The 27,198-nt window shown below is 42.8% G+C and overlaps 1 protein-coding gene across 1 annotated transcript in view; it reads left to right on the forward strand.

Annotated features, from left to right (window-relative positions):
- Positions 1-27,198, forward strand: part of LOC137321079 (fibrillin-2) — a 394,436-nt gene that overhangs the window by 195,238 nt on the left and 172,000 nt on the right. The window contains exons 13-17 of the mRNA XM_067983259.1: positions 8,921-9,046; positions 14,356-14,478; positions 18,819-18,941; positions 20,886-21,038; positions 24,946-24,999. Coding sequence (XP_067839360.1) covers positions 8,921-9,046; positions 14,356-14,478; positions 18,819-18,941; positions 20,886-21,038; positions 24,946-24,999 — 579 coding nt within the window. The remainder of the gene's footprint in view (positions 1-8,920; positions 9,047-14,355; positions 14,479-18,818; positions 18,942-20,885; positions 21,039-24,945; positions 25,000-27,198) is intronic.

The raw sequence follows: 27,198 nt of genomic DNA on the forward strand, positions 1-27,198 counted from the left end.
TCCAGGCAAGTGGAGAGTATTCCATCACACTCCTGACTTGTGCCTTGTAGATGATGGAAAGGCTTTGAGGAGTCAGGAGGTGAGTCACTCGCCACAGAATACCCAGCCTCTGACCTGCTCTTGTAGCCACAGTATTTATATGGCTGGTCCAGTTAAGTTTCTGGTCAATGGTGACCCCCAGGATGTTGATGGTGGAGGATTCGGCGATGGTAATGCCGTTGAATGTCAAGGGGAGGTGGTTAGACCCTCTCTTGTTGGAGATGGTCATTGCCTGGCACTTATCTGGCGTGAATATTACTTGCCACTTATGAGCCCAAGCCTGGATGTTGTCCAGGTCTTGCTGCATGCGGGCACGGACTGTTTCATTATCCAAGGGGTTGCGAATGGAACTGAACACTGTGCAATCATTAGTGAACATCCCCATTTTTGACCTTATGATGGAGGGAAGGTCATTGACATACCCAGGGATGGTGATGGAAGAGTCTGGGACGTTGGCTGAAAGGTATGATTCTGTGAGTATGGCTATGTCAGGCTGTTGCTTGACTAGTCTGTGGGACAGCTCTCCCAATTTTGGCTCAAGTCCCCAGATGTTGGTGAGGCGGACTTTGCAGGGTCGACTCGGCTTGGTTTGCCTTTGTCGTGTCCGGTGCCTAGTGGTCCGATGCCGGGTGGTCTGTCCAGTTTTATTCTTATTGTGACTTTTTTTAGCGAGATTTTACAACTGAGTGGCTTGCTAGGCCATTTCAGAAGGCAATTAAGAATCAACCACATTGCTGTGGGTCTGGAGTCACATATAGGCCAGACCGGGTAAGGACGGCAGGTTTCCTTCCCTAAAGGAGATTAGTGAACCAGTTGGGTTTTTACAACAATCCGGTAGTTTCATGGCCATAATTACTTATACTAGTATTTTAATTCCAGATTTTATTAATTGAATTTAAATTCCCCGGCTGCCGTGGCGGGATTTGAACTCATGACTCTGGATTATTAGTCCAGTAACATAACCACTATGCTACTGTACCCCTAGATATGTTCTGGTCATAAACAGAAGACATGGAGGAGAAAATATGAGAGAGTCCAAAGTTAAAGTCTGAGGACCTGTGGTGGGATGAAGTTGACTTGTCGACAGGGTGGAGTCATTTTGGAGCATCCACGAGTCAGTGTCCCTGTTTAGAGACAGTTGTGGAGACGGAATGGACCCAGGATATGTTTGAGAGGCACAGCATCAGTGGAAAGATTTTAAAGTCTCCCCATTTCAGCATCTTAAAATATGATCACTCCATGGGGATAATTTTCATCTTTATTGCCAGGGTGGGGGAGATGCAAATCTCCCCCTTTGTGTCAAGAAGAATTTCCTGACATCAGTTCCAAATTTACCTTCCACTTGCTTGGATCTGTGTGTAGAATCATAGAATTATAGAATGGTTACAGCACAGAAGGAGGCCATTCGACCCATCAAGCCTATGCCGGCACTCTTTGTAAGAGCAATCCAGTTAGCCCCATTCCCCCATTTTTTCCCCATAGCCCTGCAATTTTTTCCTTCAAGTATTTATCCAATTTATTTTTGAAAGCTACGATTGAATCTGCTTCCACCGCCCTTTCAGGCACCGCATTCCAGATCATAACTAATCACTGCGTAAAACATTTTTCCTCATGTCGCCTTTGGTTCTTTTGCCAATCACCTTAAATCTCTGTCCTCTGGTTCTCGACTCTTCCGCCAAAGGGAACAGTTTCTTTTTATTTACTTTATCTAAACCCTTCATGTTTTATCTAAAACCATCATGAATTCTATCAAATCTCCTCTCAACCTTCTCTGCTCTAAGGAGAACAACCCCAGCATCTCTAGTCTGTCCACATAACTGAAGTCCCTCATCCCTGGAACCAGTCTAGTAAATCTTTTCTGCACCATTTCTAAGGCCTTCACATCATTCCTAAAGTGCGGTGCTCAGAATTGGACATAATACTCCATTTGTGGCCGAACCAGTGATTTATAAAGGTTCAACATAACTTCCTTGCTTTTGTACTCTATGCCTCTATTTATAAAGCCCAGGATCCCATATGCTTTTTTAACTGCTTTCTCAACCTGTCCTGCCACCTTCAAAGATTTATGCACATGTACCCCCAGGTCTCTCTATTCCTGCAACCTATTTAGAATTGTACCATTTAGTTTATCTTGCTTCTTCTCATTCTTCCTGCCAAAATCTTCTCTGCATTAAATTTCATCTGCCATGTGTCCGCCCATCCCACCAGCCTGTCTACGTCCTATTGAAGTCTATTACTATCCTCCTCACTGTTTACTACACTTCCAAATTTTGTGTCATCCGCATATTTTAAAATTATGCCCAGTACACCCCAGCCCAAGTCATTAATATATATCAAATAAAGCAGTGGTCCTAGTACCGACCCCGGGGGAACAGCACTGCATACCTTCCTCCAGTCCGAAAAATAACCATTCACCATTACTCTCTGTTTCCTGACACTTAGCCAACTTCGTATCCATGCTACCACTGCCCCTTTTATTCCATGGGCTTCAATTTTGCTGACAAGCCTATTGTGTGGCACTTTATCAAACGCCTTTTGAAAGTCCATATACACAACATCAACCGCATTGGCCTCATCAACCCTCTCTGGAACCTCATCAAAAAACTCAATCACGTTAATTAAACATGATTTTCCTTTAACAAATCCATGCTGGATTTCCTTTATTAATCCACACTCACCCGAGTGACTATTAATTTTGTCCCAGATTATCGTTTCTAAAAGCTTCCCCACCACTGAGGTTAAACTGACTGGTCTGTAGTTGCCAAGTTTATCCTTACACACTTTTTTGAACAAGGGTGTAATTTCCAATTCTCCAGTGCTCTGGCAACACCCCCATATCTTTTAATTGTATCCATGTGGTTTATATCAATCAGTGTTAACTGCATTCACTTGGTGGATATCAATTGGGGACTCTCGTATCCATTTGTAGGAGGAAGCTTATCTAGGGGGGCACGATGTGTAAGGGTGATCTCTGTGAATAAAGGCTTGGAAGCAACTGAAGACCAGGCTCTAGGATTCTATCCTTCACCACCTGGCTATCCGACTTTTTACAATATCTAAGGAGGATTGTAAGATTGTGGCCAGCACCTCTGCAATTTCTACTCTTACTTCCTTAAGCAACCTAGGATGCATCCCATCCGGACCAGGTGCCTTATCTTCTTCAAGTACAGCTAGCCTTTCTAGTATCTCCACTTTATCAATTTTTAGCCCATCCAGTATCTCAACTACTTCCTCTTTTTCTGTGACTTTGGCAGCATCTTCTTCCTTGGTAAAGACAGATGCCAATGTACTCATTTAGTACCTTGGCCATGCCCTCTACCTCCATGCATAGATCTCCTTTTTGGTCCCTAATCGGCCCCACCCCACCTCTTACTATCCGTTTACTATTTATATGCCGATAGAAGACTTTTGGATTCCCTTTTGTGTTAGCCGCCAATCTATTCTCATACTCTCTCTTTGCCCCTCTTATTTCCTTTCTCACTTCTCCTCTGTCCTCAGCCTTGTTCTCTCTTGTATTATCGACCTGATATCTGTCATACGCCCCCCTTTTTCTTCTTCATCTTGCTCTCCAGGGAGCTTTGGCCTTGGTTGCCCTACCTTTCCCCCTCACGGGAATGTATCTAGACTGTACCAGAATCATCTCCTCTTTAAAGACCGCCCGTTGTTCGATTACAATTTTGCCTGCCAATCTTTGATTCTAATTTACCCAGGCCAGATCTATTCTCAACCCACTGAAATTGGCTCTCCTCCAATTAAGTATTTCTACTCTAGATTGCTCCTTGTCCTATTCCATAACTAATCTAAACCTTATGATACTATGATCACTGTTCCCTAAATGTTCCCCCAATGACACTTGCTCCACTTGACCCACCTCATTCCCTAGAACCAGATCCAGCAATGCCTCCTTCCTCGTTGGGTCGGAAACATACTGATCAAGAAAGGTCTCCTGAACACACTTCAGAAATTCCTCCCCCTCTTTGTCCTTTACACTATTACTATCCCAGTCTATATTAGGATAGTTGAAGTCCCCCATTATAACTATTCTATAGTTCTTGCACCTCTCTGTAATTTTCCTGCAAATTTGCTCCTCTGTATCCTTCCCACTTGTTGGTGGCCTATAGAATACACCCAGTAGTGTAATGGAGACTCTATTGTTTCTTAACTCTAACCAAATCGATTCTGTCCCTTGCCCCTTGTTTTACTGTCTCAATTTAATTTAAAGTAATATTCCTGATTTAAGTTTTTGCACAAGAAATTATTAGCAAAAATGAAAGCACACTGAATTAGAGGTAACCTTGTGACTTGGGCAGTTAATTGATTCTCCTAAGCTAGAAGGCACAGTAAGTTGTGTATATGGGAACAGATAGTTACAAAGAGATATAGACAGACTATGTGAGTGGGCAAAACTATGGCAGATGGAGTTCAATGTGGAGAAGTGTGAGGTCACCCTCTTCATTTTTGATCTCAAATGAACTTCCACATCTCTTCATTGATAAAGCTGCCTCCAAGAAACTAAGTTTCCTTTTTCTTGCCAAATATTTATTTCCCCTCATCAATTCTTAACTATAAAGGCCAAATCTATTAAAGACTTCTGAGTAGTGATCCCATACCTGAGAGGGATGGCAGGGGCCGTCTTCTGGTACTTCACTAGTCCTTCTGCACAGAATACAGGAATTCTGAGGTGATGGACAATCACTGTCTCACCTCCAGCTTCCAATTTCCTTCTCTCTATTGCAACTTTTTCTTGCCTATCTCTATTTTATCGATGCTAGTCAGTGCTTCTAGGAACTTGTCTCTCCAAGTAGACCGTCCTACACCCCCCCCCCAACCTATATTCCCATTTTTGAAATCTGGCTACAGTTTCCTATTCTATTTCATTATTTCCGTTGCTTCTTTCGGTCTTTTCCTTCCTCTACACTCTTCAGACTTTTAAAATCCAAGCATGGCATTTTGACAGTTTTATGTTGAGCAGTGGTTTCAAGTGGGGTATGGGGAAGGTATTGGAATCTAATAGCTGGAGAAAAGGGTGCAGTCAGCAAGACATCACAGTCAATGGGGTACAACCTAGGAATAGGTGATGAGCCAGCAGACTGTGGAGAAATGAAGGAAGATAAAAGAACATTTTCCTGTCTGGTCCAACTAAAATTACATGGGGCTGAAATGCCAATAGGCCTATTCCACCGGTGACGGTGTGGTGGAGTGGAGCCAACGGCCACCAAAAGGAAGAACTCTAACCTAGTGCCAAATTGTGGGGATCAGGTCATTAGCATGGTCAGGGAATGCACATCGTTGGTGAATGCCTCAGCTTGGGCCCGGAATGTCGGAGCAGCTCCCTACCATTTAGACACAGCAGATGTGGCCTGGGAAAGGCCTCCAAGTCATGGAGCGGCCCCAGCTCAACATCTCCCAAAAGAGTTATTAGGCTATCCCTGCAAGGTATTTGATCTCCTCCTGCATCCTGGGACTTATCTTGGGCCCATAATGGACTATACACCTGCACTCAGTGGGCTTAGGTTCCATTGGGCCTATGAGGAGGCATAATGGGTGGAGTTTCCTGGATAAACTCAGAAACTCCCCCAACAACCTCCGCTCTTGATATGGAGAGGTGGAGCTGGCAGTTAATCTGCCTACCGGAATTTCCAGACCTCCTTTCCGCATGACAGAAGCCTGGCAGAGCCAGGTCCTGTCCCATTCCCCCTTCCAGAAGCAATACCTAAGACATGTCTTGCAGAAGTGCAGAATTTGAGGCCCATATATTTATCTAATTACACAGTATAAGGTACACAACAGAGGAGTCTGCTGTTATCCTCATTTATGGTTTCAGTAAAGGCCCGTTGGTAACGCACTGTGTCTGTGTTGTTAAAGGAAGCCATAGAGGTAGTCATTCGTAATAAAGTAGATGAATTGATGGCACAAATAGAAACAAATGGGTATGATCTCATTGCCATTACAGAGACATGGTTGCAAGGTGACCAAGGTTCGGAACTGACTATTTAGGGGTATCTGACATTTTGGAAGGATGGGAAGAAAGGAAAAGGTGATGGGGTAGCTCTTTTAATAAAGGATGAAATTAGTACAATAGTGAGAAATGATTTTGGCTCATAAGATCAAGATATAGAATCAATTTGGGTGGAGGTAAGAAATAGCAAGGGTAAGAAATCACTGGTGGGAGTAGTCTATAGGCCCCCTAACAGTAGCTACACTGTAGGTCAAAATATAAATCAAGAAATAATGGGGGCTTGTAAGAAAGGTAATGCAATAATCATGAGCGATTTTAACTTTCATATAGATTGGACAAATCAAATTGGCAAAAGTAGCCTGAGGGTAAGTTCATAGAGTGTATTCAGGACTGTTTCTTAGAACAATACATTATGGAACCAACCAGGAAACAAGTCATTTTAGATCTGGTAATGGGTAATGAGACAGAATTAACTAATGACCTCAAAGGTAAAGGATCCCTTAGGAAATAGTGATCGTAATATGATAGAATTTCACATCCAGTTTGAGAGTGAGGATCTTGGATTTGAAACTACTATATTAAACTTAAATAAGGGCAATTACAATGGCATGAGGACAGAGTTGGCTAAAGTGGACTAGGGAAACAGATTAGATGGTATGACGGTGGATAAGCAGTGGCAGATATTTAAAAAGATATTTTATGACTCTCAACAAAAATATATTCCAGTAAGGAGGAAAGACTCCACGAGAAGGGTATACCAACCATAGCTAACTAAGGAAGTTAAGGATGGTATCAAGTTAAAAGAAAAGGCATACAACATGGCAAAGATTAGTGGTAAGCTCGAAGATTGGGAAAACTTTAGAAACCAGCAAAGGAGAACTAAAAAAAAATAGAGAGAAAATAGATTATGAGAGTAAACCAGCAAGAAATATAAAAACTGACAGAAAGAGCTTTTACAAGTATATGAAAAGGAAGAGAGTAGCTAAAGTAAGTATAGGTCCCTTAGAGGATGAGACTGGGGAAATAATAATGGAAAACAAGGAAATGGCAGAGGCATTGAACAGATATTTTGTATCTGTCTTCACAGTAGAAGACACTAAAAGCATACCAATAATAGTAGATAATCAAGGGGCAAAGGGGAGGGAGATCTAAAAACAATCACTATCACTCGAGAAAAAGTACTAGGCAAACTAATGGGTCTGCAGGCTGACAAGTCCCCTGGACTCGATGGCTTGCATCCAAGGGTCTTAAGAGAAGTGGCTATGGAGATAGTGGATGCATTGGCTGTAATCTTCCAAAATTCACTAGATTCTAGAAAGGTCCCAGCAGATTGGAAAACCGCAAATGTAACGCTTCTATTCAAGAAAGGAGGGAGACAGAAAGCAGGTAACTATAGGCCAATTAGCCTAGCATCTGTCATTGGGAAAATGCTCGAATCGATTATTAAGGAAGTAGTAGCAGGACATTTGGAGGCTCAAAATAAAATCAAGGAGAGTCAACATGGTTTTGTGAAAGGGAAATTGTGTTTGACAAATTTATTAGAGTTCTTTGAGGAAGTAACGAGCAGGGTGAATAAAGGGGAACCAGTAGATGTAGTGTATTTGGATTTCCAAAAGGCATTCGATAAGGTACCACATAAAAGGTTACTGCACAAGGTAAGGGCTCATGGTGTTGGGGGTAATATATTAGCATGGGTAGAGTATTGGCTAACTAACAGAAAACAGAGAGTCCGGATAAAAGAGTCATTTTCAGAATGGCAATCTATAACTAGTGGGGTGCTGCAGGGATCAGTGCTGGAGCCTCAACCATTTACAATCTATATCAATGCCTTGGATGAAGGAAGTGAGTGTACTGTGGCCAAATTCGCTGATGATAAAGATAGGTGGAAAAATAAGTTGTGAGGAGGACACAAGGTGCCTGCAAAGGGATATAGATAGGTTAAGCAAATGCACAAAAAATTGGCAGATGGAGTATAATGTGGAGAAATGTGAAGTCATCCACTTTGATCGGAAGAATAAAAAAGCAAAATATATAAATGGAGAAAGACTACAGAATGCTGTGGAACGGAGGGATTTGGGAGTCCTCGTATATGAAACACAAAAAGTTAACATACAGGTGCAGCAGGTAATCCGGAAGGCAAATGGAATATTGGCCTTTATTTCAAAGGGGATGGAGTATAAAAGCAGGGAGGTCTTGCTACAGCTGTATGGGGTGCTGGTGAGACCACACCTGGAGTACTGCGTACAGTTTTGGTCCCCTTATTTAAGGAAGGATATACTTGCATTGGAGGCGGTTCAGAGAAGGTTCACAAGGGTTTTCTTATGAGGAAAGATTGAGCAGTTTGGGCCTATATTCACTGGAGTTTAGAAGAATGAGAGGAGATCTTATTGAAACATATAAGATTCTGAGGGGGCTTAACAGGATAAATGTTGAGAGTATGTTTCCCCTCATAGGGGAATCTAGAACTAGGGGGCATAGTCTCAGAATAAGGGATGGCCTATTTAAGACGGAGATGAGGAGAAATTTCTTCTCTGAAGGTTGTGAACCTTTGGAATTCTTTGCCCCAAAGTGCAGTGGAGGTTGAGGCATTGAATATATTCAAGATTGAGTTAGACAAATTTTTGATCAGCAAGGGAGTCAAAGGATATGGGGAACAGACAGGAAAGTGGAGTTGAGGCCAGAATCAGATCAGCCATGATCTCATTGAATGGCGGAACAGGTTCGAAGGGCCAAATGGCCTACTCCAGCTCCTATCTCTTATTAGTAAGAGACATTAGTAGGCTGAGCAATTCATACCGCTTTCAATTTTGGGGAGTTTATTGCTGTGGTAAGCTAGTGCATGCTGAAGTATTTTCTAGGAGCTGCATACAGTTATACCTCTCTATTTCTGTCTTATCATCTACTGTCTGTTTTTATTTTCAGATATTGATGAGTGTATTCATAATGGACTTCTTTGTAAAAATGGTCGTTGTGTGAATACAGATGGAAGCTTCCAGTGTATTTGTAATGCTGGGTTCGAACTGACTCCAGATGGAAAGAATTGTGTTGGTAAGAAAAACTTGTTCTTCAGTTGAACTTGAAGTAAATGTTTGGGATAAGAGACACTTTCCTTCCAAAGCAACATCCTCCAGTCAAACACAACTTAAGAGTTGAAGTAAATATCATTATTTCACAGGGAGGCTTTGTTCAATATTTAAGTTGAAAGGCAGAGAAAACTTAAATGATAAGTGAGTAACTTGCTGTGATATAGAAGGTGTGGAAATAATCAAAAATATTTTCGCTGCCTCCAGCCCACTTAAGTAGGTTGCAATGTGCTACCATCTCTCGCCATTATGCCAGCTGTGCTATATATAGGAATTGCTCTATTATAATATCAAAAGCAACAACAGCTTGCATTTGTATAGCAACTTTAACATAAAAAATGTCCCAAGGTGCTTCAAAAATAGAAATATGTAGAGAAACAGATGCTGACCTAGTGTGTTGTATCCTGCACAACATGGCGCAAAAGAGAGGGCTACCGGTTGATGAGGTCCCATTCCCTCGTCCAGCATCCACTGCCATGAACATTGAGGAGGAGCAGGAAGAGGAGGAATCCATCGGCACATCAGTGGCTCACCTGGCTGCTCATGAGGCCAGGGAGTCACAAACATGTGAACACTTCCCATAAGGAGATCAAAAAGTGAGAATAGTCCAATCCTCAGACCACCTGGAAAGAGCAGCGCCAACACCACCCCACCCCCACCCCTGCACAAAACAGTCCTGTAACACACATACACCCACTGTAAAGTTACCCACTGGGTGGCATCAAATCTCGCTGTTCATGATGAAGCACGTGAAAGGGCGTTATCACAAAAGGCAGTCAAGAATGGGCAAGATGTGGCAGTAATGGAGAGAATGATAACATTTAATGTGATTTTATCAAAAACCAAATATAATTGAGAAACATGACATTCTGTCAAACACCCTTGTGCTTACCCTTCATGATCACAAATCCTTAGCCTTTCTCTTCCTCCTACTTCTACGTGGTTTATCCCCTGTGGCTGCAGCAGAGGTAGTGGCAGGTTGCTCATGCTCATGCTCATGCCATGATTGCTTAGATGCTTTCGGCCTATGCCCTTTGGGTTTTGGAGCCCCTGAGGGCCCCGCCAAAGACTGTCCACCTCACCTGTGCAGGGACTGACTCGGCCACCTGGAGGGGAGGCAGATTGCGGGTACTAGTTGAGAGGGGGGCAACGGGTGAGACATGGGAGCGCTTGGACTGATGTCCCCACTTCCATGTCGCCTTTCACCATCATCCCTCTCCTGGGCCAAGCCCACATAACTCCTACCACCCTACTTGAGAACTGTTTGGAGGACATGTGTGATGCCTTGTAAGCCCAGTTGTAAAGTTTCTGTCTGCCTGCTTAAGGCGGCAGAATGTTGTTCACCCTGAGTCCAAATGGCCATTGTCAGGGCCTGAGTGGACCCATTTGTGATCCGTGCTTGAAGCTTAACGGAAGCTAGCTTTCTCTCCATCACAGACATTCCTGCACTTACCTGCGACACTATCTCAGATATTTCCACACTTACCTGCGACACTATCGCAGATATTTCCACACTTACCTGCGACACTATCTCAGAGATTCCCTCATGTACCTGTGCCACCATTCCACCAATGCAGGTGTTGGACTCCTCCATCCTCTGAACTATTGTGGAGAGTGTGCGTGGCACCTGTTCCAGTACCTCACAAATGTGCTACTGTCCCTCGATCATTCTCCTTTTAAAGGATGGCCTCTGGGGTTTAGCATCTGCGTCCAGCTGAGCAGAGCCTGGAGAGGAGTGCGCCCACCGACGCAGACTCTCCACAGCTGCCCCTGCCACCAGTGTCTGCTTGTGCTCACTTGTGTGAGTCTCCAGGTGCCAACCCAACTAATTGATTACTAGGACTCACTGAGGTGTGAGTTTCTGCTCTGGTGGATGGCTCGCTAAGTGTGACGGTGCGCCCTCAGAGGCCAGGAGCTCCTCTGAGGAATCGCTCTCTCCTGTCACTGCGGTCGTTGAAGGGCCTGTAAAAGAACAGAAGGCAATATTAAGCATCATCGTATTGCGATGAGCATAGTGAGATGTTCAACATGCCAAGCATTGTTTTCATCAATTCATGTTGTGTGTGATGAATGTTAAAGTTGTGTCACCAGGCGTTTGTGGGGTGCCAGTCTCGGCGTCCCCAACAGACAGGCACTCTAGGGTGCAGCTGATCATCAGGTCCTCCGCCTCTGTGAGGACAACTATTTGTTGTGGCCCCTCGAGTCCTTGTCCTCTCGCGTGCAGTTTGCGCTCTCCTCCTACAAGGGGAGAAAGTGCAGACGTGCGAGTGAGTGAGAGTGAAGTGGTCAGCCGATGAATGCATTGCTTTTGGTAAGGCTGACCATGAAATAAGTGCATCAGAGGGTTAGTATGAGACAGAGACATCTCATTGGATCAGGATTGAAGTGAGTGGTAGTGGTGGGGTCACAAATGGGGAGGTGAGCAAGTGCTCAGAAGTGCAGGTAAGTTGAGGATGAGCCTTAAGTGGGTGTGAGGAGTGTTGTGATGGAGTAGCCTTGGCAGTGCAGAATGATGTGAGATGGGGGGGGGGGGGGGGGGTGGTGGTGATGGTGAATGCAAGAGAATCAGTAAGTGTACTCACTTTTGCTGACCTAGTTAGGTCATTGAAAATCTTCCTGCGCTGGATCCCAGTACGGGATATGTTGCTCGTCTGCACCTCGAGCCAGGTCTTCTTGGTGACAAAGGCAGGGCGTTTCCTCCTGTCGGCCGGGTAAAATAGTTCCCTCCTCCTCCTCACCCTGGCCAGCAGCACCTCAAGTGAGGCGTCTCTGAATCTTGGAGCTGCCTTGCCCCTGTGCTGCTCCATTGTGTCTCCTTGCTCCTTGCTTCAGCAAAATCCATTGGAACAATGGCCCTTTAAATCTAGACACTCCAGCTGACAGCAGGTCATGCGGGTGCGCAGTCTGCCCACTGTACAACTTTTGGATGCCAAACCCGGAAACACGTTTAATGGTCACCAGTTAAGTTGCGATCGCATGGGGAACGGTATTCTTTTATTATTCGGGTTCCCCGCACGCCCATTCACGCCCCCCCCCCCCCCCACTGCTATCCCGCAGCCCTTTTAAAATCGTGCCCAAAGAGTCTGCAAAGGGATATAGACAGGTTAAGTGAATGGGCAAGAAGGTGGCAGATGGAGTATAATGTGGGGAAATGTGAGGTTATTTACTTTGATCAGAAGAGCAGAATATTTTTTAAATGGTGAGAAACTATTAAATGTTGGTGTTCAGAGAGATTTGGGTGTCCTCGTACAAGAAACACAAAAAGTTAGCAATGCAGATACAGCAAGCAATTAGGAAGGCAAATGGCATGTTGGCCTTTATTGCAAGGGGGTTGAAGTACAAGAGTAAAGCAGTCTTACTACAATTGTACAGAGCTTTGGTGAGACCACACCTGGAGTACTGTGTACAGTTTTGGTCTCCTTATCTAAGGAAGGATACACTTGCCTTGGAGGTGGTGCAACAAAGGTTCACTGGATTGATTCCTTGGATGAGAAAGTTGTCCTATGAAGAGAGATTGAGTAGAATGGGCCTATACTCTCTGGAGTTTAGAAGAATGAGAAGTGATCTCATTGAAACATATAGGATTAGGAGAGGGCTTGACACGGGAAATGCTGAGAGATTGTTTCCCCTGGCTGGAGAGTCTAGAACTAGGGGGCATGGTCTCAGGATAAGGGGTCGGCCATTTAGGATTGAGATGAGGAGAAATTTCTTCACTCACAGGGTTGTGAATCCTTGGAATTCTCTATCCCAGGGGGTTATGGATGCTGAATCATTGAGTATATTCAAGGCTGAGTTAGATTTTTGGACTCTAGGGGAATCAAAGGATATGGGGATCGGGCAGGAAAGTAGAGTTGAGGTTGAAGATCAGCCATGATCTGATTGAATGGCGGAGCAGGCTCGAGGGGCCGTATGGCCTACTCCTGCTGCTAATTCTTATGTTCTTATGTTCAAGCCTCTCTACCATCTACAAGGTTCAAGGTAGAAGTGTGATGGAATACTCTTCACTCGCCTTGAAGGCTGCAGCCATAACAACATTCAAGAAATGTAACACCTTCCAGGACAGACAAATTTACTTGATCGACACACCTGCCACTGAACTCAATACTCGCTCCTACCACCACAGGCACACTGTGGCTATAGTATATAGTATGTGCAGGGCGGACTGCAGCAACTCATTAAGCTTACTTCAAAAGCACCTCCCTGCTCTATGGGCTCCAGCACCACGAAGGGTAAAAGCAGCAAGATCATGGGAACACAATCACCTCTAAGTTCCCTACAGGTCATATACTATCTGATTTAGACACATACCACTGTTCCTTCATCATCACTAGATCAAAATTCTGGAATTTCCTACCTATTGTGGGAGCATCATCAGCACAAAACTTCATCAGTTCAAAGAGAGTGCTACCACCACCTTCTCAGGTCAACTAGGAATTAGCAATAAAAATATGGCTTTGATAGTGCTGCCCTCATCCCAAGAGCAAAAATAAAATTTCAGCAACAGAGGGATTGGGGCAGGCAATGCACAGGTAGAAATGGATGATCTTGGTTGTGTATAGTGTGTGGGGTTGGACAGGATGCTGATGTTTAACATGGTCTGTTTTGATCAAATAGAGTGAGTGGGAGGTCTAATATTCCACTTGTGTATAAATAAGAAAAATTGCAATTTGCTTGGGAATAATTTTTTTTCTCATTGTATAAATCCTATTTTAACTCTGGTCTCCCTGCACCTGAGTGAACAGGTGGGATATATGTGCCAGATATCTGTCAGTGTTGCTGTAAGTGGGTCACCAAGAGGTATGTAACAGTGGTCAGACAACAATGTTCCCCCAACAATGCCCCCTCCATTCTCTTTGTCGTTTGGTGGATATCTCCCCCAAGCAACCTAGCTGAGATTATCAGCAGAGGATCAAACCTGTTTCTCTTGCTATCATAGGAAAGCAAATTAGTGCTCTAATGCACTCTAATCCTGAGCTGTCAACAAAATAATTTCAAAATGTTAGTGTTACTGACAATATTTTAATGATTACCACATATTCATTATAGTTACTTCATAATCATCTCTTGCATTAAAATATGCCACAGCTTATTTAATAAATTACATTTGTCTCCTTGGGTTGGAGGGAGGGTAATAATGACAAATGTTACCTGTGTTTTGTGGGAGACTTGAGAATTGTGCTTATTGATTTAACAGGAATGAAGCTTAAACTAATTAATCACTGTGCTGTAATCAAATGCTGTCCAGGACTAATGATTGCTTTTCACTTTCTACAGACCACGATGAGTGTGCAACCACCAACATGTGCCTGAATGGCATGTGCATCAACGAAGATGGAAGCTTCAAGTGCATCTGCAAGCCTGGCTTTGTGCTGGCACCCAATGGGCGATACTGCATCGGTATGTGTCGGAATGAAATAAAACTGAGTTGCTGCAGTTTTCTATTAATGAGATTATTTCTGAGATACGGGGGAATGAAATTCAATTTTGGCGGGTTACAAAACGAGCTGTAGCGAATCAGTTACCCGTTATATACCCAGCCTTCAATGGAAAGGAAAATCGAGCGGGATGTATAACAGGCAGTTGATCCGCTACTGCCCATTTTGCGTCTTCGCTAAAGTTGAATTTCACTCCCACACAGTCATATCCACACTGGAAAACACATACTCAGAACATCACAATCTTCTTAAAAGCTAGTGGAAACTTCCAGTCATTTTTTTAAAAATCAAGTTCATAGACTCATTAGGGGAAAAACCTTGCTGCTAGCACTACCCTCCAAGTCACATACCATCCTGACTTGGAAATATATCGCCGTTCCTTCATCGTTGCTGGGTCAAAATCCTGGAACTCCCTTCCTAACAGCACTGTGGGAGAACCGTCACCACACGGACTGCAGCGGTTCAAGAAGGCGGCTCACCACCACCTTCTCAAGGGCAATTAGGGCTGGGCAATAAATGCCAGCGACGCCCACATCCCATGAACAAATAAAAAAAAGTGTAGCTCATGTTTTTGTGCTAGCATTTGAGAGCAAATTTGTTAATGCCCAGTACCAGCTAGCATTTTCTGTTCCAGATAGATCAGATGGTTTTGTGGTGGCAGTGTTGCCAGTGGCTGTTCTCTTGTTTGTGTATAGCTTAAATTACTGCCTGAAAGTAAGTCTAAAATAATGTCTGATCTTCACGTTTAGATTCTTAAATAAGGTTGGAAAAAATCAAAGAAGGTCACCTGTGTCCTTGTTTCACCAGGAATAGGAACCTGATATTTATTTGTCTTTAAAATGCCTAAAACTTTTATGTGTTAGAGCAACAGGGCACGGTCTTAATTTAGGTTTATGTCCATTACTTACTTTGGAGCATTGTGAGCCAGCAGCACTGAGTTATACTGCAAGCTCTGCATCGCTGTCTAGTCAGGTGTCCAAATGCCTCTTAAATTGTTAATGCTGGTAAACATTTGCAGGGCACTCTGGGGACAAAGTTCCATGGCCCTCGCGGTGCACTCCTGCCGTAAGTCTGGCAGGTATATGGCAGAAAAGCTGGAATTTAGGCTAGGATCTGGATATGCCTGGTGCTGGCCATCCTCAGCAGTTTCCAAGGGGCCTGTTTGGAATGGAATTTTTTTTTTTATTCATTCATGGGATGTGGGCGTCACTGGCTAGGCTAGCATTTATTGACCATCCCTAATTGCCCTTGAGAAGGTGGTGGTGAGCCGTCATCTTGAACCGCTGCAGTCCGTGTGGTGAAGGTTCTCCCACAGTGCTGTTAGGAAGGGATTTCCAGGATTTTGACCCAGCGACGATGAAATAACGGCAATATATTTCCAAGTCAGGATGGTGTGTGACTTGGAGGGGAACGTGCAGGTGGTGTTGCTCCCATGTGCCTGCTGCTCTTGCTCTTCTAGATGGTAGAGGTCGCGGGTTTGGGAGGTGCTGTCGAAGAAGCCTTGGCGAGTTGCTGCAGTGCATCCTGTGGATGGTACACACTGCAGCCACAGTGCGCCGGTGGTGAAGGGAGTGAATGTTTATGGTGGTGGATGGGGTGCCAATCAAGCGGGCTGCTTTGTCCTGGATGGTGTCGAGCTTCTTGAGTGTTGTTGGAGCTGCACTCATCCAGGCAAGTGGAGAGTATTCCATCACACTCCTGACTTGTGCCTTGTGGATGGTGGAATGGCTTTGGGGAGTCTGGAGGTGAGTCACTCACTGTAGAATACCCAGCCTCTGACCTGCTCTTGTAGCCCAGTACTTATGTGGCTGGTCCAGTTAAGTTTCTGGTCAATGGTGACCCCCAGGACGTTGATGGTGGGGGATTCGGCGATGGTAATGCTGTTGAATGTCAAGGGGAGGTGGTTAGACACTCTCTTGTTGGAGATAGTCATTGCCTGGCACTTGTCTGGCGCGAATGTTACTTGCCACTTATCAGCCCAAGTCTGGATGCTGTCCAGGTCTTGCGGCATGCAGGCACGGACTGTTTCATTATCTGAGGGGTTGCGAATGGAACGGAACACTGTGCAATCATCAGCGAACATCCCCATTTCTGACTTTATAATGGCGGGAAGGTCATTGATGAAGCAGCTGAAGATGGTTGGGCCTAGGACACTGCTCTGAGGAACTCCTGCAGCAATGTCCTGGGGCTGAGAAGATTGACCTCCAACGACCACTACCATCTTCCTTTGGGCTAGGTATGACTCCAGCCACTGGAGAGTTTTCCCCCTGATTCCCATTGTCTTCAATTTTACTAGGGCTCCTTGGTGCCATACTCGGTCAAATGCTGCCTTGATGTCAAGGGCAGTCATTCTCACCTCACCTCTGGAATTCAGCTCTTTTGTCCATGTTTGGACCAAGGCTGTAAGGTCACTCGCATCAGAGCGAACATGGTCTGGGGAAGGGAGTTCCCAAGCTGAGACTCTGCTGGCAGGCTGATGCGCCCAGTGAGAAGAGGTATTCTGGCCTGCTAGCTGATGGAGGTGAAGCCCACCTGGGAGCCCAGGCCTGGGACTTGGCTTGAAGCCCCAAAGATTTTTTCAACCCCCCTTATAAAGGGGGCTAATGGGCCACAATATGCATGTTGCTTAGAAAGGGGGGCACCCACTGTTGCTTTTTGTTACCTTCCCGTACTGGTAGATGTTCAAAATATGCCTTTAGTGGCAAGAGCAGTAACCCAGAAAAGTCTGCCAGGGTCAGTGGCAGATTAGCTGCAGGAATATCCTGGCCAGGTTGCCATCCTGTTGACTTTTGGCACATCGGCTTTTTGCTAACGCTAATAACTAAAAAAATTTTTTTTTAATTCGTGGGGCATCCAGTGGGAAAGATTTTCAAGTTTCCTTCATCCAGTTGTAGTTATACTGACGGCTGCATGAAGCTAAAGTAATATGAGACTGCTTCCATAAGATGATGTCACACCATTTGCCCCAAAAATTTGACTTCGCCAGAGTGAAAAAGCTGCCACGTCACTGGACCAAATGTTGGTGTATTTTGTGCTGAGACAAGTCCTATTTGCTCAAGCTTGAAAAGGGAGAATTAAACGAAAGAAGGGCCACCGATCACCTTAGGTGCAAGGTGTGGAACAAGCTCAGTTTGATTCAGTGCCTGACACCAAAGTATGTAGCACTGACACAGACAACATTCAAGCTGCTGTGCCAAGCCAAAAACAATTTCCCCCACAAAGCTTGGCCATGAAAGTGTACATGTTCATTTATTTGAAGACAATGGATGAATTATACTATTAGAGCTTTATGAATAATGCATGAATTATTGGGGATAAATTTAAGGTGTTATTTCCTTGGGGAATTATTGGGGATAAATTTAAGTGTAATTTGCTATTTAATTTGCTCTTCAAGTAAATGGAACACGAAAGGAATTAATGTTGTCTTCTTTGGAAATTTTCAGTATTATCAATCCCTGAAATAGCTATTCCAGTAACTGCATCACCAAGGAAAAGTTTGTACTGCAGCAGATGCCGCATCTGCAACACCTAGGAATTTTTATAGTCTTTAACTTTATATTTTTTAATTAAAACTGGAAGATAAAAATAATAAAAGCAGAGTAGCTGCTACCACATTGTAGTAAACATGGCAAAGGTACTTTATACTATTTAATAACACCCCTTTAAAGATTAACGAAGATACAAATAAAATGAACAACTTTTACAATAAAGATAATACAAATACTGACATTTAAATTATAAATACCACCTTCAATATAGCAGTCTTTAGGAACTAAACATCTGATATAATGATTGTGTGTTATTATGAATGACCTGTAATATAATATAATGAATGTCTTGTAATATAGTATAAAATTAACTTGAAAAGTCAAAAGTTAATCTCCAGGAGCCTTATAAAGATCATCTTGAAGTTGGGAGCTTTATAATGAGAGTGGATGTATAACAGAATGTTATTAATGAACACCCTATAATGAGAAAGGGTGTAAACAAAAGTAATGCAATAGCTGAATGTCTTATTAATAGTAAGGCAACATGTAACCAGTGCAGTGTTTTAACTGATAACTTTATAATGTGTGTGGGGTGTGCTTTCAATAGTTATGGATTTCAGTATGAGAGCTTAATGAGCCTGGCTTTCTTTAAAAAAAAGGGCTGTTTAACTAAGACATAATAAAACATATTGGAGTTGACTAAGAAAATCTTTTTGACAAAAGATAAGAGAACAGCTGTCATCATATTGTAATTGTTGTGTCAGCTGAAATAATGATATTGAGGGTGTGATGACGTTGTGTGCTTCACTTTCAGACACTGATGAATGCCAGACACCAGGAATCTGTATGAATGGTCGTTGCATCAACACTGAAGGCTCGTTCAGGTGTGAGTGCACCCCAGGCCTTGCTGTTGGTGTGGATGGGCGGGTTTGTGTCGGTAAGAGAGACCTTATAATTCCAGATAGCGACCTGAGGAAGAGCAATCATGATACATCTGCCTGTCATTCTAAATTCATTCTTTCATAAGATGCTGGAACTCTTCATGATTCAGATATTCTGAGAATTCAAATTGCTTCAGAAACATTTTAGAAATCCCTTGTATTTAGGCTTTGGCAGGTCTTAGACTATGCGAATATAATCAGATCCATGCATTCATGGGGAAAAAAAACAGAACTGAAGTAATGAAATTAAAGAGCTAGAGCAGTTTGCTGTATGCCAATTGAAGCTTCTTACATTCTGAATATTTTCCTTATTTGTAAAACCATAATCATAGATAAATTGTGGAAAATGAATTATGGATTGTTTATGGACTGCTTATCTTAGTGTCCTATAATTAATAGCAGCAAGCTTAAAACTGGTCATTGAACTCCAATTCTAAATCAGTAATGAAAACTACAGAATCTTGTAAACTGTCATTAATTTTCTTGTGTATTGTCATGTAATCATATCAGTGCGGGTCACTATGATGCATGCTGGATGGTGCCCAAAACACATAGGATTTTATAAACTGTGGGTCAACTTGTGCTTCATTCAACTGCAGATTAACGTGTGCATTTAGGCATATAAGGAGAATTAGAGGACCTTTGTCATCAAATTCCTGAAAACAGATCTACCTTTTGTACTGCTGATAATATGAAAGATGGTAACAGGCAGGTGGATCAAGTCCACTGCAATTTAATAATGAGCAATTGTTCTGAACTGTCTCAGGAGTGGAACCTTTAGCAAAACTGTTAATGTTGAAATAAAGCCTTTTCAGACTGCCCAGATCGACATGTGTTACAAAAAGCCACTGTGCACGCACTCTCTGTCTATTGCCCCCTTCGATATTCCAGCACTATTGTCAGCATTCAGTGGAAGAGCGTTTATTTCCAGGAACTTCTTACTTGACATTGTGATGCCTGAAAACAAACACAACACATAAAATGAGAGGATCTGCTGGGAATGTAGCAACACTTCACAAGGATTGCAGGAATATTTGGAGGATGCCTTAATTTTCCCCAAAATGTCATATAGAACTGTAGAAGTTGAACCAGTTTTCTAATAGGTACCAAAGGTTAAACTCTCAGAGGAGATTTCAGGAGCTGTCATTTGTGGTTTAACATTCTCCCATTAGAATGTTTTACTCTATTGTGAATTAGTTAAAGTCTTGTTTCTAATCACACTGCTTGACCTATAATGTTTTACACAAATTGTAAAAATAAATCCATTAAAATCCACTGCTTGCTTTCACTGCTTGCTTTCAGTTTATAAAAAGGGGCACTTTATGTAGGGGGTTCTCAGCATGCATTTCAGTACTTCACAGTATCAGTGGCGAATTTTCAAATAAAACTGTTGGACTATAACCTGGTGTTGCAAGATTCCATACATTTGTCCACCCCAGTCCATCACCGGCATCTCCACATCATGATAACATTTTCCACACTGTTCCACAAATATTCTGTGAGCTCGATTTTATTTTTAAAAGCCAAAAGCAAACAAGAAGAAAATGGTAACTGAAAAGTTCTGTTCTGTTTAAGTGATCAGCAGTTGTGGAAGACTCGGAGTCTGGAGATTTATTAATACTGTAAGGTCAACAATGTTTTCACTATAATATCAGAGACAGAACAGTGAATGATAGCTCAGGAAAGTATTTGTGTTTCCGATACCATATTTACACAAGTGCTGTGTGTTTGAGGCCACTCATTTGTCCTTCTGACACTGCTCAGACGGTCGCCGTCTCCAATGCAATATTTGTATCTTGACGACTAACGCATTAAACAAGGCTTGGATAAACATTTTTAACTTAAAAAAAAAACTTTCCTGACTCAAATTCCAGACATTGTGAACAGCATCTGAGGTCCGTGAATGGTTCTTTATTGTCTGTTTTCTTTTATCGTTTTAGACACCCACATGCGCAGCACATGCTATGGAGGAATTAAGAAAGGACTGTGTGTCCGCCCATTCCCTGGGGCAGTGACAAAATCAAAGTGCTGCTGTGCAAGTCCAGATAATGGGTTTGGAGAGCCATGCCAGCCTTGCCCAGCGAAAAACTCAGGTACATTTTCATTTTCTCAGGATACCAAAGCAGGAAGGTTTGCAAAGGTGGAAGAAATGCAATCATGCCTAATTCAAACATCTGTGAATATATCCAGAAAGGGTTTTAATAGACATAGAATATTAAATCAAAAGCAAAATATGCTGGAAATCTGAAATAAAAACAGAAAATGCTGGAAAAGCTCAGCGAGTGAGGCAGCATCTGTGGAGAAAGAAACAGAGTTAACGTTTCAGGTCGAAGACCTTTTGTCAGAACTGGAAGATGTTAAAGAGTTAAAGTTTTTAAGCAAGTACAGAGTCAGGGAAGGTGGGGGGGAAGGGAGGAAAGAACAAAAGGGAAGGTCTATGATAGGTTAGAGGGCAAGAGTGATTAAATGACAAAAGGGATGATGGTGCAAGGCAAGGAGGGTGGTAATGGGACAATTTAAGAAACAAGAAATCGGTCTAGAGGAGCTGTAAATGGTAACAGCAGAACCATTACCAGCACTTGCTGTCCGAAAAAATGTGAGCAGTCGTTATGATCTGAAGTTATTGAAATCAATGTTGAGTCCAGAAGGTTGTAAAGTGCCTAAACAAAAGATGAGGTGCTGTTCCTCAAGCTTACGTTGAGCTTCATTGGAACAGTGTAAGATGCCGAGAACAGAGAGGTCAGAGTGGGAGTGGGACAGAGAATTAAAATGGCAAGCGACCGGCAGGTCAGAGTCATGCTTGCAGACAGAGTGGAGGTGTTCAGCAAAGTGATCATCCAATCTGCGTTTGGTCTAGCCAGTGTAGTGGAGACCACATTGTGAGCAGCGAATACAGTATACTAAATTGAAAGAATTACAAGTGCACCGCTGTTTCACCTGGAAAGAGTGTTCGGGGCCCTGGATGGTGAAAAGGGAGGAGGTGAAGGGGCAGGTGTTGCATCTCCTGCACTTGCACGGGAAAGGTGCTGTGGGGAGGGGAGCAGGTGTGGGGGGTGATGGAAGAGTAGACTAGGATGTCGCGGAGAAGGCGGTCCCTTCGGAATGCTGAAAGGGGAGGGGATGAGAAGATGTGTTTGTTGGTGGCATCACGCTGGAGATGGCGGAGGGTGATCCGTTGAATGTAGAGGCTGGTGGGGTCGAAGGTGAGGACAAGGGGGACCCTTATCATGTTTCTGGGAGGGAAGGGAAGGGGTGAGGGCAGAAATGCGGGAAATAGAATCGACACAGTCGAGGATCCTGTCGACTACAGTGGAGGGGAATCCTCGGTTGAGGAAAAAGGAAGACATATCGGAAGCACTGGTGTGGAAGGTGGCATCGTCAGACCAGATGCGACAGAGACGGAGAAACTGGGAGAAGGGAATAGAGTCCTTACAGGAAACGGGGTGGGAGGAAGTTTAATCAAGGTAGCTTGTAATAAATATTGGTTGATAGCCTACCCCCAGAAATGGATATAGAGAAGTCGAGGAAGGGAAGAGAAGAGTCGGAGATGGACCAGGGAAGGTGGAAATTGGAAGCAAAGTTGATGAAATTTTCCAGTTCGGGGCGAGAGCAAGAGGCAGCACTGATGCAGTCATCAATGTACCGGAAAAAGAGGTGAGGGAGAGGACCTGAGTAGGACTGGAACAAGGAATTCCACAAAAAGGCAGGCATAGCTGGGACTCATTCAGGTTCCCATAGCGACACCTTTTATTTGGAGGAAGTGAGTGGAGTGAAAGGAGAAGTTGTTCAACGTGAGAACAAGTTTAGCCAGGCGGAGGAGGGCAGTGTTGGATGGGAACTGGTTGGGCCTCCGTTCAAGATTAAACATCGGCTTTAAGGCACAAGGGCACAAAGTGCTGCAATCCTTACACCATACCCAAACACAACATTACACATCACTTAAAGAAGCCCCGAAGTTGAGAGAAATATCTTAAAGAGATAAGTGCAAATACCCTTTACAATTTCTTTGTAATACCTCATGCAAAGCTTATTAATTTCCATCCATTTTGTCTAAGTTTCCTGATTTCTGAGGCATTCCAGAAAATGGTTGTAATCAACTGATTAATAACTAATTTATAAAACTCCTGTATCAGAAGGACTAGGGATTATAATATAATGGTGCCTGCTCCTGCTGTTTCTCTGTGAATTGTAATTTGCTGCCTTGAACAGCTTCCCAGGCCTTTACAGGGTTTTCAACAAGCTTAACTCTGAGATATTCTCAGAGCGTCCATTCCCTTCAGGCTTTGCCCTTCTGGGAATCATCACTATGGGAGTGAAATTGGTCTTGGGTGGTAGCTCAAATCAGCAATCCGTTTTACACCCTGCCCCATTTTCGTTTCCATTGATTTCAATGGGAAAGAAAATCAGGCAGATGTAAAACGGGCTGCCAATTCACTATCGACTGTTTCGCGTGACTGCCCAAGACCAGTTACACCCCCTATGTCTGTCTTACCTTTAGTCAACAAACACTGGCTTGTCATCTCAGCAACTTTAACATATTTTATTAGACGATCATAAAACTTTGCAAATGTATTTCCCTCCACATACTCTGAATTCATTTTTAAAAAAAGAGTTCCTCCACCCAACAGTGGCAATATGTTCTCTCAGTAGCAAAAAAAAAGCATTCAACAGATTATTCACCAAATTCTGGAAGTGCCTGAGACCCAATCTAATTTTCGCCTGAGGGTCTGTTTAGAAATATTTCATAGAATCATAGAATGATACAACACAGAAGGAGGCCATTCAACCCATCGTGCCTGTGCCGGCTCTTTGAAAGAGCTATCCAATTAGTCCCACTCGTCTGCTCTTTCCCCATAGCCCTGAATTTTTTCCCCTTCAAGTATTTATCCAATTCTCTTTCGAAAGTCACTATTGAATCTGCTTCCAGCACCCTTTCAGGCGTTCCAGATCATAACAACTCGCTGTGTAAAAAAATATTTCCTCATGTCGCCTCTGGTTCTTTTGCCAATTACCGTAAATCTGTGTCCTTTGGTTACTGACCCTTCTGCCACTGGGAAAAGTTTTTCCTTATTTAGTCTATCAAAACCCTTCATGATTTTAGTTTCTTTGGTTTCTACCAAACTTGTGCTAATTAAACACTAAATGAAAGTTGAACATGGGTCTTTCAGGAAATGCCTGTGTCCCACTGTTAATCTTGTATATAAGAGTGCCTGTTTCCCAGTCAACTCAGTGCTTGCAGTGATATTGATTCACCAGGGATTGGTCCTTGAGCACTCTGTTAGCTGACCTCACCTGGGGCAGCAGGGGGAATGCTACAACTGACTTCAGTATCACTGGGCTGAAGAGGGGAACTCTATTGATTACTAAGAAAGAAAAGAAAGAACTTGCATTTATATAGCACCTTTCACAACCCTAGGAGGTTCCAAAGTGCTTTACAGCCAATGAAGTGTAGTCACTGTTGTAATGTGGATATACTATCTAGTTATAGCCCTGGTCCCCGTGCACTGGAATGATGTGCTTGTGAGAATGAAGACAGAATGAGGCTTGCCAGTAATGCCGCTTACCCCTGTGTAAACATGAAGAATGACCACTTGTAATAACATCACTTGTGTTCTAATTTTGGACCTACTGTTTAAGTTTTTCAAAAGCCATAATTTATATTTATTTCCATCTATTTATACAGTATAAAAATATTTAGCAGTTGTCCATTGTGCAGACCCGACTTTATTGCTCATGTGTTATGAGCTGGATCTGCCCATTTTGTGACTATTGTATCTAGCGGAATCTCCATTTATTCCACATTTAAACTACAAACCACAAATAGTGATGTGATGTTTATAGTGGCATTTGCATTTCTGTATTTTTTTCTATTATCAGCATGAGCATGTTTGGAAACTTCTTTATCAGCAATTTTATTATCAGGTAAGCTGGTGTTATTCTGAGGATTACTAGCTTTCCAAGTTCAGGGTTATTAACCATCTTCTTGCTCTGGTTTTACAGCTGAATTCCAGGCTCTGTGTAGCAGCGGGATCGGTATCACAGCCGACGGAAGAGGTATACTCGATAAACTTTTTTGCTTCAAAGACAAATAGGTCTATGTTCGACTTAATCTGTGTTTTTGCAGTTCTTGATAATACTACATGAGCAAATGATTGCTTGGTCCTGTGTTCAGAATTGAGCTCTTTATGTGTTGAGAGTACTTGATTCATTAAATAAGTTTCTAAGTACATATTTTGTGACTTTATATTCAGCCCTTATTTGGAAATCCTAGAAATAGCCTTTCTTTCAGAATTTGACAACATATAAACAACTAGAATAATGAGTTTTCCTGTTTTACTAGTTCAAGATTTGTGGAGAATGGGTTCATGATTTTACTGCACACAGAGGAAATCTCTTCCCCCACCCCCCACGCCCCTATATTTATTGTAGTTGACTGAGAACATTACTCTCAACTCCATGTAAACTAGGCTTTCGAGGATCAACTACCAGTCGACTCTACCCAGAAAATGACAGCACATGACATTTAAAAAGATTTTGTTTGAAGGGATGATTCAGCGTTATTACCCATGTTAAAATCAGCCTTGCGAACAAATCTGTAGAAAATCTTGGAAATTAGCAGCATCCTCTTGGTCTTATGGATGAAGTTTATATACAGTCTACTCATAATTCAAAGTCACTCAATTCAAATGATCTGATTATCCAATTTATATTTTAGTATTAAATTCCTGCTTTGCTGTGTTATTTATGCAGCTTAATTCAAATTACTAGATAATTCAATTTTTTAGCACAAAAACTATTTGGAATTATCAGGAGTATTCTGTCCCGTGATAATAGTGTTGCATTTTTTCATTTATTTGAGATTCCTTATAATAAGTGCTGCAAATATATTTTTTTAAACAACTACAATTAAAATGTATGGTGATACCTCCTAAAGCATTGACTGCACAATGCTTATTGGAGTGATTTATGTGTGACTGGAAGACATGGATTCCTATGTCAGCTCTGTACTGACTGCACTGATTTACAGGCAGCATTGCTGTCTCCTCTTCCAGGTGGGCTTGTGTCGTTTGTGTTCGTACATGGTGCAGCCCAGGTATACTGATATTGCTTCTTCTGATAAGTTGTGAGACCAGAAATCTTCAGATTCTAAAATACAAATTGCTACCCTATTTTACAGTTATATGATCCCCAATGGCTTAGTGGGTACACAACCATGTGGTTTGGTACTGAGTTATACAGATCAGGAAGGCCCCAGGTTCCATCTCCAGGTTGTGCTGAGTTAGCTAATCTCAACTGAAATGAATGCAGGCACTGTAATTGATTTCAGTGGCTTTAGGCTGATCCTTCATTCCTGTGAGGAAACCTTCCAGCTATCCTTACCACTTCTTACTATGTGGGTCCAGTGGTGACCAATGACTCAATCAACTTACCACTTAATTGAACAGTGTGTTTGTACGGTAACATGCTGAGCTACTGGACTGCACACTGTGAAGATATTGATGTAAAATAAATTGTGATAATGGCTGTGCACACTGACCGTCTCAATGTACCTCACCATACTGTAATTACAAGGCTGTATCTCCCACATATATTGGAGTAGTGATAACATTTCAGTCCACAGAGAGGGCTCAGTAACCTTCCATTGAAGTGAAAGATTATGAAAGCTGTCCCACCTAAAGTATTTGTCAACCAAGTACTTTCCAATTTTCTTAAAACCTCAGTGTAAACAATGAGAACCAACTCTAAAGCAGAGCACTTTTTAATGGCTGTTTCCCAATGAAATAAATGAGAAATCAGTGACACTGGTTGTCACGTACTGGCTCCACAAGCACATCAAAGTCATACTATAGGGGTTATAAAAACGAGTACAGGGTGTGCAGCCCACTTAGGTCTATGGTCAAGACTGTTTTTCAACTTTCATCAAACTCATACCACTCTACCTCCAAGACACAGAGACATCAAGGGCCCTAATTTGAATAAATTATTTTGGCCTTTAAATGTTCCCGAGGTGTGGTCCTGCCGTCAGCGCATTTCCGGCCTGAAATGTGCGCACGCTTCCTGCCCGGCAATTTGGGAACTTAGTAGGCTGGTTAGCGCCCGAAAATGGGCACTGCGCGGCCGAATTTCCAGGCCAACATATTCATAAGAACGCATTAATTTATGCTAATAATAACAATAATTTTAATTTATATAACTCAAAAAGTCCACCAGCAGCTCAAGGTTCAGCAACTACGATCGCATATGCACTACAGC

The sequence above is a fragment of the Heptranchias perlo genome, chromosome 4, assembly GCF_035084215.1.
Source record: "Heptranchias perlo isolate sHepPer1 chromosome 4, sHepPer1.hap1, whole genome shotgun sequence".
In the NCBI taxonomy this organism is placed as follows: Eukaryota; Metazoa; Chordata; class Chondrichthyes; order Hexanchiformes; family Hexanchidae; genus Heptranchias; species Heptranchias perlo.